This window comes from Heloderma suspectum, chromosome 9 (genome assembly GCF_057233095.1).
Source record: "Heloderma suspectum isolate Gila_16-S chromosome 9, 16-S_ref, whole genome shotgun sequence".
In the NCBI taxonomy this organism is placed as follows: Eukaryota; Metazoa; Chordata; class Lepidosauria; order Squamata; family Helodermatidae; genus Heloderma; species Heloderma suspectum.
This window is the reverse complement of record NC_139466.1, coordinates 2,279,971-2,294,125: the sequence shown is the minus strand read 5'-3', so window position 1 is coordinate 2,294,125 and position 14,155 is coordinate 2,279,971. Positions and strand designations below refer to the sequence as shown.

At 54.7% G+C, this 14,155-nt stretch overlaps 1 protein-coding gene across 3 annotated transcripts; it reads left to right on the top strand.

The window, feature by feature from the left end:
• The first annotated feature begins 344 nt into the window (after positions 1-344).
• On the top strand, positions 345-13,348 carry ITGB1BP2 (integrin subunit beta 1 binding protein 2). 3 transcript variants are annotated; one of them, XM_084813470.1, is made up of 11 exons: positions 345-486; positions 2,114-2,163; positions 2,547-2,603; positions 3,163-3,302; positions 4,100-4,218; positions 5,804-5,859; positions 6,268-6,338; positions 10,450-10,552; positions 11,584-11,709; positions 11,908-11,970; positions 12,725-13,348. In XM_084813470.1, the coding sequence occupies exons 1-11, from the start codon at positions 423-425 to the stop codon at positions 13,016-13,018; spliced, it is 1,143 nt and encodes a 380-aa protein (XP_084669596.1). In that variant the 5' UTR covers positions 345-422; the 3' UTR covers positions 13,019-13,348. The 3 variants fall into 3 exon arrangements, with proteins under 3 accessions (XP_084669596.1, XP_084669597.1, XP_084669598.1); XM_084813471.1 differs by lacking the exon at positions 11,908-11,970 and having other exon boundaries at positions 12,725-13,326; XM_084813472.1 differs by lacking the exon at positions 345-486 and having other exon boundaries at positions 1,960-2,163.
• Positions 13,349-14,155: the final 807 nt, after the last annotated feature.

The following is a 14,155-nucleotide window of genomic DNA, read 5'->3' as shown; positions in this document are numbered from 1 at the left end:
CGGGCGGCGGGGCTCCCTGCAACGGCCCAAAGGGCCGCCGCCCCGCTGGGAGCCGTGCCGCGAGCCGTCGCGTTTCTCCTCGCATGGCAGCCGCGGCACCGCTAGGCCTTCGCGTGCACGCCGCACAGGAGGCACGTCCCCGCCCGCCCGGCCCGGCCCGGCCCGGCCCGGCCCGGCGGGGGAAGGGCAGGTGCGGCGAGGAACTGGGCCGAGCACCCCGCGTGCGGGAAAGCGAAGCGGCCGCGCCTGCCTCCCCACAGGACGCGCCCTCCGCGCCGGCGGGGGGCCGGGCGGCGCAGCGGCTGCATGGCCTTCTTTGGGCCGGGCTCCAGCGGCAGGCCCGCCCCCGCGCCGGCCTGCGGCTAAAGATAGCGGAGCCCCGTCCCGCAGCCGCCCGAGCGCCGCGCAGCGTGGCGCAGACCATGGCCGCGCTGTGCCGCAACAGGGGCTGCGGGCAGCGCTTCGAGCCGGGGGAGAGCGCCCAGGGTAAGGCGGCGCGCCCCGTCCGGCGCTGCGCCTCTGCGGCGCGGGCCCCGCGTGTGGCAGCGGCGGCGCCTGCGGGCCCGGCGCGCGGCCGCGCCCTCCCGCCCCGGTCTGGCCGCTGTGCCCGCAGCAATGGGCGGGCGGGTCGGCAGGCGGCGCTTCTCGCGGCAGAGTGGTGGCGAGCCCTTCTCCTGTTGGATGCCTGCCTGACGTGCCGTCGTTCCAGGGACAGGAGCCTCTCCCTGTCAGGGAAGAGCAGCCAAGAGGGCAGCCATGGCACAGGTCTCCCAGAGGCGCTTGCCGAGCTCCAGATTGCGTGTGCTGCAGCAGCTGGCCGTGCCTGGAGGCTGCAACCAAGCCCATGCGATGACGCTGATGAAGCACGGGGGAGTGTCGCTGAGCATGTGCAGAGTTCCTGATCTCACGGCGTAACTGCAGGAAGCCCTGTCTGCATCCAGGAGAGGACCGGGGAGGAGTCTTCCCGGCAGGGAGCGTGACTTCCGAAGGGCTTGGGCCCGGCCTCTCCTGCGCCAAGCCTCGAGCGCCGCCTCAAGCGCTGCCGAGGCTGCGCGTGGGAGCGGAGCGCCGCTGCCGCTGCCGCTGCCTGGTCTGCAGGCTGGGGTGCGCACGGGGCCTGCCAGCACGGCGGCCTGCCCGGCAAGGGGGTGCGAAGGCGGCACCGGGGCCTGGTCGGCCCCCAGGCGGGGGGGCGCTTGCCGCTGGGCTCCGCCGCCCGCGGGCTCTTCGGCGGCTGCGGGAGTGTAGCGCGTTCAGCCTGGCAGCCCCCGCCACGCCCAGAAGAGGCGGCTGCCCAGGGCACGGGGGGCAGCACGAGCCCCCAGTGTTCATGCTTCGCAAATGCAGAGGAGAGGCAGGACGGGGCCACCGAGTGGCCTCCCGAGCACAAAGCCGGCTGGCTCCGTGCCAGTGGGGCAGGAATCCTTGGAGAGCTCCCTTAGAGTTCTGGCTGGTTCTGACTGAAACCCGGAGTGGTTTCCCTGCCCCACTGACATCGGAGCCCCCGCCTCTGCTGCTCGAAGGAGCATCGCTGCAGTCGCTCTGATGCCCGTGGGGAGAGGGAACCTCCTTGGAGGTGAAGCTCTGCAGGAGCCCGTTCATTTCAAGGGAGCTCCCCCTTGCCCTAGATGAGTGCAGTGGCCAGAGCAGGGCCACCGGCCGAGACCGGCCCCGCTGCCCTGGCTCCCCCCAAAGAACTGTGGGGATGGTCCGGTCAAAGATGGTGCTGGGGCTTCTTTGTCACAGACCCTTGCCCACTTTGTAGAGCTTTATTTGTACAAATATACAACTAAATAAATAATAGAGCTGTCATGCCCCCGGGTGCCTCGGCTGTGGAGTTGAGCAGCTTTGAAAATGGTTTAAACAAGTGCTGCAGACCTGGAAGCAGCACAAAAGAGATGGCAGCTGCTGCTGCTAAGTCCAGCAGGCCTAGTTTCTCTCAGCAGGCAGGTTAGCAGTTGGGTCTGTGAGGCCTGCCTGCGTTTTCAGGTTCCCTTCCAGTCTTCACCAGCAAGAATAGTCTGGGAGCGGGAGCCGTTCTGAATGGCAGATCATGAGGACCACGGCCTTGCTGAAATGGTTGCTTCTGCTGTGTTTCTCCCCCTGCTCTCAGATGCCTGCCTCCATCACCCAGGTGTCCCCATCTTCCATGATGCCTTGAAGGTGAGTTGTCCTGGCAGCACTTGGAGGTAGCTAGCTCAGCTCGATCTGCCGGAGCATCATTCTCGGCAAGGGCACATCCGTCCCCCCACATGGACCCATGCACCTGTCTATGTGCATGGCATTGCACCAGAGAGGACAGGCAGGCGGTGTGGAACCCCTTCCCTCCAACCCACAACACTGATAGCGCATCACACCCTTTGCCTCCCCGTGTCGATGGTAGCTTTAAAAAATTGTTACAACTCTGGCTATGAAATATAACATAGGTCTTCCCTGCTGGTTGCCAGAACTGAATTTCTGGTTGCCACTGGCATCCTCCTGGCAACCATGTTTGTGGCCCCCTGTGTTTGTAGACTGGAAGACTTACGCTCTGTTCTTGTACCCAGGGCTGGTCTTGCTGCAAGAAACGAACCACCGACTTCTCAGAATTCCTCTCCATAAAGGTGCGTTCTATGCCCCGTGCACCTTCCCAGGTGCCCTGTTGCCCCCAGAAGCTGCCCTGACCCTCTCCATGGCCTTGCCTGGTTCCTGGGAGCCATGCTGGCTGTAAGCCAAATGAGTTTTGACTCTGATCTCACCGATGCCATTTGTTTAACTTGTTTGAACTGTATCCTGCCCTATATCGGAGTCTCAGGCTGAGTTATGGTGACGTTTCCCTTTTTTAAATGCCCAGCCTGTTGCCTCTGCATCTCAAAGGCTCAGGTAAAGAACAACTCAGAAGCAGCCATCCAATAAAACTGCTACATATACTTGCAGTTTTGCTGGTGTGTCACAAACTTTGAAATTCTGAGAATGTTAATATTTTGGATGGAGATGTTGGTGTGTGATACGAACATGCTGAGATCCATTGGATGCAGTTACAGCAACGTACACCTTGCAGCTGAGGCTTCCCAGGTTCATTGGCAGAGCCCTTCTTATTGCAGAAGGGAAATTCCTGATGTGGTTACTCTCATTCTGGGATATTGGAACTTGGACCAGACCCTGTGCGTTTCATCCTCAAAGGGCTGCACCCGAGGGTCTCACAGCAATGAGAAGCCTCCAGAGCTGGAGGAGGCCTTGGGCGAGCCAGAGGTCAAGATGAGTGCCGAGATCATTGTCCAGGGGCCAAAGTCAGCAGAGATGATGGAGCGCGAGAGGCCCAGGTGAGCTAGTGGGAAGGGAGAGGGGCTCCTCCTGGGCCTAGTCATGGCTTGCTGAGAGGACATCAGCATTGCCTTGCTGGATCAGACTGAGGATCCAGCCCAGCATCCTGTTGCCAGCAGTGGACAGCCGGCTGCTTCTGGGAAGGCCCCACACAGACTAGGAAGGCAGAGTCCTCCCTTGTATATTCCCAGGATCTGCTGTTCAGATGTACATCAGAAGCTGCCTTGTACTGAGCCAGGCCCTGGGTCCATCTAGCCCAGGACTGTCAACACTGACTGGCAGCAGTGGCTCTCCAGGCATTCAGGCAGGAGTTTTTCTGGCCCTCCCTGGAAATGCCGGGGATTGAGCCTGGGGCTTTTGCCTGTGGCGGTGCTTTCCCACTGAGCAATGCCTTTGCCTGGCCCGACAGACAGCACCTGGTATTCCCAGGCAGCCTCCCACCCAAGTACCAACGAGGCCTGACTCTGCTTATCTTCCAAGGTGAGATGCAACTGGGCGTGTTCAGGGTGGTATGGCCGTGGGCTGCCGCTGGACGTGGACGCCGCATTTAGTTGCCATGGCTTATTATTTCCCTTGAAAACCCTCTAAGCTGGGAGCTGTCACTGTCACCACATCTTGAGGCTGGGCATTCTATACGTCAATGCTGCACTGTGTGAAGGAGATGGTGCATACAGGGGGGCTCCCATGGGCTCCAACCTTGCTGGCCACTCTCTCCTTGGGTGAGACCAGGCAGTATCCCCAAGCCGTAATATACCTGTGGATCACTTTAATTTTCTTTTTGGCTCATTTTCTCTAGTTCTGATGAGCCGAAACAGCTGCTGCCAGTGAAGTTGTCCAGGTCCCTGGAGCAAGCCCTGGAGAAGCTGGACTTATCCCCCAAGGAGCAGCCTCCAGTGCATGACTCTCCAGGCACTGGTGAGAGACTTGGGGGAAGGGACATAGGCTGCTGGGCTGTGGTTGGGGCTGGCTGGGTGTTGTGCTTGGGGCTGAGACTTTGAGGAAACCCTGGCGGCTGCCCCCTCCCCTGGGATACGGAGTGTGGGTTGAGGGGCTGCAAGCTGGAGGTCAGAAAAGGTGATGCCTCTCAACCAGCCTTCCCCAACCAGATGTCCTCTAGAGGTCCTGGACTGCAACTCCCCCATCCCCACCTAGCCTGGCCAATGGCACCAGGTGGGGGAAGGCTGTTCTGCATGCTGTTGCTGGGTGGCTGTAGATAGATTTGGGCTCCAGGAGGCTCCAAGCTGGAGGGAAGAATGAGTGAGAGCCGGCGGAGGCTGGCCGCCCGGACGTCAGTGGGGCAGGGAATCCGCTCCGGGTTTCAGTCAGAACTCTCCAGGAGCTCTCCAAGGTGCTTTGCAGGGCAGTATGTTCTGCACCTTGGATGGCTCCTTTAGAGTTCTGACTGAAACCCAGAGCGGATTCACCACCCCACTCACATCGGAGCCACCAGCCTCCTCTGGTTGGAGTCCTTGCGCCTCGAGCGCTAGGGCTGGATGAACTCACTGTGCCAAGGAAGCTGCAGCATGGCACCTCTGCATGTCGGGGCCCCTATTCCATTGGCATGAGAAGTGTAACCATCCTGAGCATGTGCAGAGTGCCACTCAGACTCTGAATAACAGCAATCAGCTTCTCATATCAATCTGGATTAGGTCAAAAGAGTTTATTAGGCCTGAGCTGAGGGTGGCTGCCCCTTGCCTTGCTGGGTGAAAAGCTAACGGGTTGGCATCCAGTCTGCCATCGAGGAACAGGATGTGAGCTGCACTGCAGAAGGTTTGGGAAGCTTCAGCACGTGCCTGAACACCTGCCCTGCCTATCTGCTTGTCATTTCAGGGGGGTGTTTCCAGACAAAGCTTTTACTGTGCAGGCACCCTGCCTCCCCCTGCCCCTCCCCGGACAGGGAGTCCAGACATGAACCCCTTCCATGTTTCTCCACTGTTGCTTCTGTGTTTTTTCTTTCTATGAAAAGTCTGTTACGGAGGAAGAGATGGAATAGGTCTTCCGATTGGTGGTGCGCTCTGTCTGGAAGCACCCTGGGATATATAGCAGATAATCACAGATCTGTCATCTCAGGGTTAGGGCAGTGGTGCAGAACCTCGGGCACGGGGCCAAATTTGGCCCATCTGGCTCTCCAGGGTTCTGCAGATGGCCATGCCCCCTTTCCCCAACAACCAGTCATTTGGTAGCTTCCCAACTTTTGTGCAGTTTTCCTCCATTCTAAAAGTTTGAAACGCCTCTCTTAAGGCTTCATTACAGGCAGTAGGACTTTTGAGCTAAACTAGGCTGATATTTTGGACCCTCCCACCACTGGAATGTGGCTCCCAGGAGATTCTCCAAAACAGAATTTGACCCTCCAGCTGATGAGGTTCTGCACCCCAGGTTTAGGGCTTAGCAGAAGATCTCCAGGCCTTTAACCCAGCCCAGCAGATTGCACCTTGCTGAGTGCAACAGGCCTAAGCTCTGGGCCTGAGCTCTGATTTGTGCCTTTCTGGCCATCTTGTAGGGGCTGTCCTGGAGGTGAGCACCGGCACCAGCTGCAAGAACTCTGGATGCAAGGCGGTGAGTCACGTCTGCCCCCCCCCAGTTGCCTTTGCTTCCCCATGGGTTGTACTTGAGGACTTTTCTGCCTCAGGGCTGTCTGGCAAAGACTGCGCTCTTCTTCCACAAGAAGTGCTCCCCTGCCCAAAGTTCCGGTCCTCCTCCTCCTCTTCGTCTTTCTGGCCCTGGTGGTGGAATGAGCCCGGTGCCAGGAGTGGCAAGAGCCGCCCTGGCCCCTGATCCCTAAGCACGAGGACAGCTGTGACAAGTCCCCCTGGGCAATGGAGCCCACTGATGGTGGTGGTACTGGTGGGAAGGAATGGGGAACAGCTGAGGCTGGGGGCTGCCTGGCCGGCAAAGAGCGGACTGGCTTGGCACATGCCCTTCCAGGCTGCCTGGCTGACCTTTCTGCCCTGTCTCATCTTTCAGGTCTACCAGGGGGAAGAGAACAACACGGAAACCTGCACCTTCCACCCAGGCGTGCCTGTCTTCCATGAGGGGTAAGAGACAGGCAGCTTTCCCCTTGCCTTCCCCCAAATGCTGGTTTTCTTGGGCCAGCGGCCAAGGCTCCTTTCCTCACACAGTGGGGCCGAGATCCCGACCTGCCAGGGATGGCTCACCCTCTTCCCTGTGCGATGGCTGCTCTGCCAAGCTCTGCCCCACCTGGTGAGATAGACTCTCCTCATCAGTACCAGGTATACCGGGGCACCAGTCTCTTAGGCTGGATGCGCTCCCTGTATTACTCTCTCCCCCTTACCTGAGCATGTTGGAATATTCAGTTAATTGACAAATGTACAGACTGAACAAGCACACAGGCTGGCAGTACCATACCCAAATCAATGTCTCTTCAAATCCAGGTCCACAAATACATTTGCTTCTACGACCAGCCCAAGACATTTTGCTGCCTGAGATAAAAGTTGCAAAGAGTCAAGTACCCAAGGGCAGTCAAATTTCAGTCCCCTCTCCCTGGCAGTAAAAATACAATAATAATAGAGTAAAGGTGCAATCCTAAGCATGTTTAGACAGAAAAAAGTCCTACAAACCCTGGCTGTCTGGGGAATGCTGGGAATTGTTGGGCTTTTTTCTGTCTAAACATGCGTAGGTTTGCCCCCTAAATGATGAACAATTTGCTGCCCTTTCAGGACACCCAAAATTAGTTGCCTGAGGTGGATGCCTCACTCTGCCTAACGGTAGGGTTACCCTGTTGCTTTTCAGCTCTCCTTACACACACGCCCTCCCCAACCTCATCCAGGACAATCCAGCTGTTGCCGCCTCCCATCCTGTAAATGGGTGTGACTCAAAATGAATCCCACGGTGGCTTTTGGCAAAGAGCAGCCTGAGTGCTGAACAGAGCCCTGTGCCCTGTCCTCCAGGATGTTTCAAAGGCTGCAGAGAGAGAGAGCCATAGAATCATAGAATCATGGGATAGTAGGGTTGGAAGGGGCCTACAAGGCCATCGAGTCCAACCCTCTGCTCAATGCAGGAATCCAAGTCAGAGCATCCCTGACAAATGGCCGTCCAGCCTCGTCTTGAAGGCCTCCAGTGTGGGAGAGCCCACCACCTCCCCAGGTAATTGGTTCCATTGTCGTATTGCTCTTACAGTCAGGAAGTTTTTCCTGATGTTCAGCCGGAATCTGGCTTCCTGTCACTTGAGCCCATTATTCCGTGTCCTGCACTCTGGGATGATCGAGAAGAGATCCTGGCCTTCCTCTCTGTGACAACCTTTCAAGGACTTGAAGAGTGCTATCATATCTCCCCTCAGTCTTCTCAAGGCTAAACATGCCCAGTTCTTTCAGTCTCTCTTCATAGGGCTTTGTTTCCAGTCCCCTGATCACCTTTGTTGCCCTCCTCTGAACCCTCTCCAGTTTGTCTGCATCCTTCAAAGTGTGGTGCCCAGAACTGGACACAGTACTCCAGATGAGGCCTAACCAGTGCTGAGTAGAGGGGAACTAGTACTTCCCGGGATTTGGAAGCGATGCTTCTATGAATGCAGCCCAAAAGAGCATTGGCCTTTTTTGCAGCCACATCACATTGTTGGCTCATATTCAGCTTGTGATCGACAACAATTCCAAGATCCTTCTCGCTTGTAGTGTGGTTGAGCCACATATCCCCCATCTTGTAACTGTGCATTTGGTTTCTTTTTCCTAGGTGCAGAACTTGGCATTTATCCCTATTCAATGTCATTCTCTTGTTTTCTGCCCAGCGCTCCAGTCTATCCAGATCCCTTTGAATTTTGTTTCTGTCTTCCAAAGTATTAGCTATCCCTCCCAATTTTGTGTCATCTGCAAATTTGATCAGCATTCCCTGCACCTCCTCCTCCAAGTCATTCATAAAAATGTTGAAGAGCACTGGGCCCAGGCCTGAGCCCTGCGGTACCCCACTCGTTACCTCTCCCCAGTTTGAGAAGGTCCCATTGATAAGCACTCTTTGAGTCCGATTCTGTAGCCAACTGTGGATCCACCGGATCGTTGTTTCATTTAGCCCACTTTGAGCTAGTTTGCTCATCAGGATATCATGGGGCACTTTGCTGAAAGCTTTGCTGATGTCGAGGTATATGATGTCTACAGCATTCCCACAGTCTACAAGGGAGGTTACTTGATCAAAAAATGAGATCAGATTCGTCTGGCAGGCCTTGTTCTTGACAAATCCATGTTGGCTTCAAGTAATCACGGCATTGTTGTCAAGGTGCTTCCAGATGGATTGCTTTATGATCTGCTCCAGAATTTTCCCAGGGATGGATGTCAGACTGACTGGTCTGTAGTTCCCAGGTTCCTCCTTTTTACCCTATTTGAAGATAGGGACAACATTAGCCCTCCTCCAGTCATCTGGCACTTCCCCGGTCCTCCATGATTTCTCAAAGAGAATAGACAGCGGTTCTGAGAGTTCTTCTGCCATTTCCTTTATGACTCTAGGATGCAGTTCATCTGGCCCTGGAGATTTGAACTCATTCAAAGTAATGAGGTGTTCCTTGACCATATGCCTGTCGATCTCAAGCTGCAATCCTGCCCCTTCAGCCTGTACTTCGCCTTTGCCAGGGGGGTCATAGACCCTCTTTTGGGAGAAGACTGAGCCAAAGTAGGAATTGAGCACCTCTGCCTTTTCTTTGTCATCTGTTATTGTTTTGCCATCCTTATTTAATAGCTGAACCACCATTTCTTTCCTCTGCCTTTTACTATGCACGTAGCTGAAGAAAGCCTTTTTGTTGTTTTTAGCATCCCTTGCTAACCTTAGCTCATTCTCAGCTTTAGCCTTCCTGACGCCATCCCTGCAATTCTGTGCTATCTGCCTGTACTCCTCCTTTGTTACTTGGCCTTCTTTCCACTTCCTATATGTGTCCTTTTTTGTTTTCAGGTCATCCCTAAGCTTTTTGTGAAGCCACATTGGCTTCTTCCGTTGTCTTCCACCTTTTCTTCTTGTTGGAATTGCTTGTGATTGTGCCTTGAGAATTTCCTTTTTTAAAAGCTCCCACCCATCTTGGACTCCTTTTCCCGTTAGCGTCGCTTGCCATGGTACCTTACTGATCATTGTTCTGAGTTTATGAAAATCAGCTTTCCTAAAATCCAGGGTACGCGTTTGACTACACTCGGCTTTTGCTTCCCTTAGAACCAAGAACTCAAGTACAACATGGTCGCTTTCCCCCAGAGTTCCTGTAACTGCTACTTTATCCACTAAGTCATCTCTGTTGGTTAGGATCAAGTCAAGGATAGCCGATCCTCTAGTTCCTTCCTCTACTTTCTGTAAGAGGAAGTTATCCACCACACAAGTCAGGAATTTCCTGGAGGGGCCATGTTTTGCAGAATTTGTCTCCCAACAAATATCGGGGAAATTGAAGTCCTCCATTACTACTACATCATGCTTCCTTAAAACATTGGCTATTTGCTTTTCAAAAGTTTCATCCTTGTCTTCTCCTTGATTGGGTGGCCGGTAGTAGACTCCGATCACCAGGTTCCTTTTATTCTTTGCTCCATTTATTTCAACCCAAATGCTCTCGATGGGGCTACCAAGCTCCTCCTCCTGTATTTCTGTGCAGAGATGTGTATTTTACATATCTCTGTTATGTTGAATGACTGGACCACGGTTTAAATGGGGACTCTCTGCCACTGACATTCCTCCTGTTTCAGCCACGGTGGGATGGAGGCAAATGTGCAAGGTGGAGATGGCTTAATTCAGGGGTGGGCAGAAAGCAGATTGGGAGGTACTGGTAGATCTCTGGGTGATTTGCAGGAGATTGGCAAAGATTCCTGACTCTGAAGTATATAACAATTGCTGCAGCAAAATGACAACTCCACTTCTGCTGCCCCAGATTATACTGCAGAGATGAAGACAATGTGGGGTAACCAAGGGTATTTTGTGTGTTTGGAAGGGCTGCGAGCCTCACTCAGTTTTGGTGCTCAAAACAAAATCTTGGACTCAGAATTCTCTCATTCGGGGTCTATATCTTTTGCATCAGGCTCTGGCTGGGGGATGTCAGGGTTCTAGTAAAAAAGCATAGTAGATCCCACAAGCCTGAAGCTTGCCCACCCTGGCTTAATTCTCACCCCTCACCCCCCCAGCATACTTTCTGGCTCATTCCTGCCCTTCTCTCCTTCTCGGTTCATTGATCCTCCCCAGCATGAAATACTGGAGCTGCTGTGGAATTAAAACGACAGACTTCACTGCGTTCCTGGAGCAGAAGGGCTGCACCAAGGGGAAGCACATCTGGGTGAAGAAGCAGGTGAGGAACTGCCCTCCGCCCCCAACACCCTTCTGTCTTTCCCTGCCCCCTCCCCTTAATGAGTTCTGATCTTACTGGGTTCCATATCTGGACATGAAGAAGCCCAGTAAGTGTACACCAATTTTCATACCATTTGCAGATGCTAATTTCTGTGTATAGATACAAATTTAAAAATCAGTGTAATGGAAAAATAAATACAAGGCATCTCACCATCATAGGGGAGACTGACTGGGTGACCTGTGTGCCTGCTCCATCTGCTGTCCCCGTGCTCTTCATGGGTGACTTGAAGACCCCTGGGCTTTCCCTTCATGGGGTTCTTTGACTTTAAACGGGACTTGGACTGGACAGGTTTTCAAACAGAGGGCTGTCCTCTGGCAGCCCTTGAAATACAGGACTGTCTTCTGTCAAGGAGGACACCTGGCCATCCTATACTGGAGGAGTTTGATCTTTCCTTTTCTTTGACTGCCATCAAAGGCATTTGTTTTGTGCCAAGAGTGCCTCCTCCATACTTATTTGCATTGAGGCTTCCCAGAGAAACTCCTCTCTCCTCTACCTTTGCCATCACCTCATCTGCCCTGCCCTGCCCTGCGCCAGTCCTCAGGTGTGGCTCAGTTTTTGCAAGTCCTAACTTTTTAGTAACATGAACTAGAGTGGGGAAATCTGCATTAACTAGATCTGCAGTTTGATGACCAAGAGGCCAGAACAAAGTCATTTTAATCCTAAAATTGAAATGTGGGGAGAGCACGGTGAATGTCTGGACCATATGGAACGCTAACCTCCAGATGTTGGCTTGTGGCCAAGTAGGCCCTTGTGGCTAGGAGGGGAGCAACTGGGCTATGGTTTCAGCACCCATGAAACGTGGATGGCTGGAAGGCCTCTTTGCTTGCCTTTGTGATGCCATTCTTGCTACCAGCCCTACAAGGCACCTGTCTGGAGGGAACTGGCACTTACCTTTTGTGCCGCCAAAGTGACCAGCTCCCTGAGCAGGGGGTGGGGACCAGAAGGTTAAGTAGCTCTTTTTTTGTCGACAGGAGCAGGACAAGAAGCTGGTCTCTTGCCGGCAGGATTGGCACCAAACCAGCAGCCAAGTGGTGGTAACCATCTATGCTAAGACCCCTCTGCCAGATCTCAGCTCCGTGAAGGCCAACCGGACTGTGGTAAGGAGGTGTGGGTGCCCATGGGGCCAGCTGCCCCATGGAGCAACCTTGGTGTTGCCACTGGGGAGGGATACCACTGGCCTGGCCTGCGGAGAGAATGCAATCTGCTTGCGGTCAGAATGAGATGGGGTTCCCACAGCAGCCCTGAGCCGTGCTGAGGGGGCCTCCTCCTTTTATCTTCCCCCCTCCCCCCCGCAGCTGGACATCCATGTCATCTTTGAGGGAGACAAGGTTTTCCAGGCGGAGCTGGATCTCTGGGGGGTAGGTTTTGGTTTGTTTGTCTTGCTTTCTTACCAAAAATTAAAATAAAATCTTTAGGGAAGAGCTTGGAGTCTACGCAGAGTGCATGCCCCAGCAATGAGGGGAAAGCCTTGCTTGGTGAATTTCTCCTCACTGCACAGAGGTCAAATGCATGTGTGTGTGTGTGTGTGTGTGTGTGTATGGGTGCCATTCCACAATTTGGCTGCAGTGAGGAAACATGAAAGGAACCTGTGCAGGGCTGGCTCTCCCCTGAGGCGGGGTGAATCACCTGCCTCAGGTGGTGGATCTGGAAGGGCGTTGGGTCTTGCGTGCCCTGCAGCCGCTGCCTGATGTCCCTCAAAGTGGTCGTCTCCAGGGCCACCTCCCTGCCAAAGCCCCATTCTCGTGAAGGACCCCCCAAAGTGAGGCACTGATGGGAAGTTGGGTGGAGGCTGCTGGCAGGGGGGAAGGGGGAAGTGGGGAGAGGGTGAGAGCGGCAGCGGCGGCGCCTCGTGCTTCTCTCCCATCTCCTCTCCTGTGTGGCGGTGGTGGCTCACGCTCCTCCTCTCCATCCCCCAGTGGTGGTGTGTCCTCTTGCCGGCCCTCTGCCAGCAGGACAGACCTTGCGTTGGCTCCCCATCTAGTCTTCCAACTGCATGGCCCTGGGGGCTTCCTTGGCCAGCCTGCCTGGTGGTTGCAGGGCCCCTCCCCTGCTTTTCCCCAGGACATTGTGGCCTGCCAGTCTAGTCCTGACTGTAGCATCCTCGTCCTCCAGGTCATCAGCGTGGAAAGGAGCTTCGTGAACATGGTGTCCTCCAAGGTGGAGATCACCCTGAAGAAGGCCAGCCCTGTTACCTGGGCCAGGCTGGAGCATCCGCAGAGCCGATCAGAGGCCCTGCGGCGGCAGCAGCAGGAGCTGGAGACCCATGCCTCGGAAGGCCAGGAAGCCAGGGGGGCTCTTCAGGAGGAGTTGGACGACAGCTTGAGCTGGTCAGAGGAGGAAGATGAGGAGTGGGAGGAAAGAGGGGAGAGCAAAGCACTGCCCAGCCTTATTCCTGGCGGAAACTGAGTCCGCCCCGGGTACAGCCACCTCAGGCTCAGGAGCAGGAGCTCGTCCTGCTATCTGCTGTAGACGAGAAGGGCACCTGCAAGAGCATCTGCTGCTTGCCAGAGGCAGGCGCTCAGCCCACTGCCCTTTGGAGCCCAGGGCTGGCGGACTGCCTTGGTTTGGAAGCAGGTGAAGGGCGGTGGGGGAATAGGCAGGGGAGTGGCACCTACTGGCTGGCGCCCGGAATATCTTGCCGCCCCTTTGGCTCCTCTTAGCATGCAGCTGTTGCTCTTTTTCATCTACAAAATAAAGTTCTCCCAGTGTGAGGGAAACCGAAGAGTGTTGTCTGACAACGGCGCTAGTCTGGACAGCATGTGTGGCCTCCTGCTTGACGCTGGGGGTGGGTGGGGTATGTTTGACTAGTGGGGCGCGTATGTGCCGTGCAGAGGCCAGTCCTGTGGCTGGGTGGCTACCCGTTTCCAAGCCAGAGTTCAGTTCACGCAGCCGCTCTGGGTTTGGCACAGCACCATTTTCAGGATGAGAGGGGCTGGAGAAGGGGGAGGTGTGTGCGCTCCTAGCAGGATCGGTACCAGCTTGAGCAGGTTCCCATGTTGGAGATAATTGAAGGGCTGCGGCTGTGCAGAGAAACATCAGAAGCTGCGTCAGACCCTCGGCCCATCTAGCCCAGTACTGTTGACACTGACTGGCAGCAACGGCTCTCCAGGGTTTTAGGCAGCATTCATCGTACGCTTTTAGCTGTTTATTGTTTTATACTGTTTAAATTGATTTTATCTGTACCCCGCCCTGAGATCTTAATGATATAGGGTGGGATACAAATGTTTCAAATAAATAAATAAATCTTAGCCGTACCTGGAGAAGCCAGGGATCGAACCTGGGACCATCTGCATGCAAAGCACATGATCTACCATTGAGCTATGGCTTCTCCAAGGTCGGTTTGTAGGCTAGTAATAGAAGTGAAGAAAACTGACATGTAATATTGCTTGAAAAAGAGAATAGCCTAGTTAGGCACAATCCATGCTGGCAGGGGAATGCTGGGAGTTGTAGGGCTTTTTTTTCTGTCTAAACATGTATAGGATTGTGCCCTAAAAAACACAAAGGGAGAATATCTGATACCCTTTAGACCCAGCACATCACACC

Excerpts from the sequence above, each read along its gene's own strand:
- ITGB1BP2 (XM_084813472.1), top strand. The coding sequence starts at position 2,044 with ATGGCAGATCATGAGGACCACGGCCTTGCTGAAATGGTTGCTTCTGCT. Across the intron at positions 6,339-10,449 it reads GTGCCTGTCTTCCATGAGGG|CATGAAATACTGGAGCTGCT; the intron begins GTAAGAGACAGG and ends GATCCTCCCCAG. Across the intron at positions 10,553-11,583 it reads ACATCTGGGTGAAGAAGCAG|GAGCAGGACAAGAAGCTGGT; the intron begins GTGAGGAACTGC and ends TTTTGTCGACAG.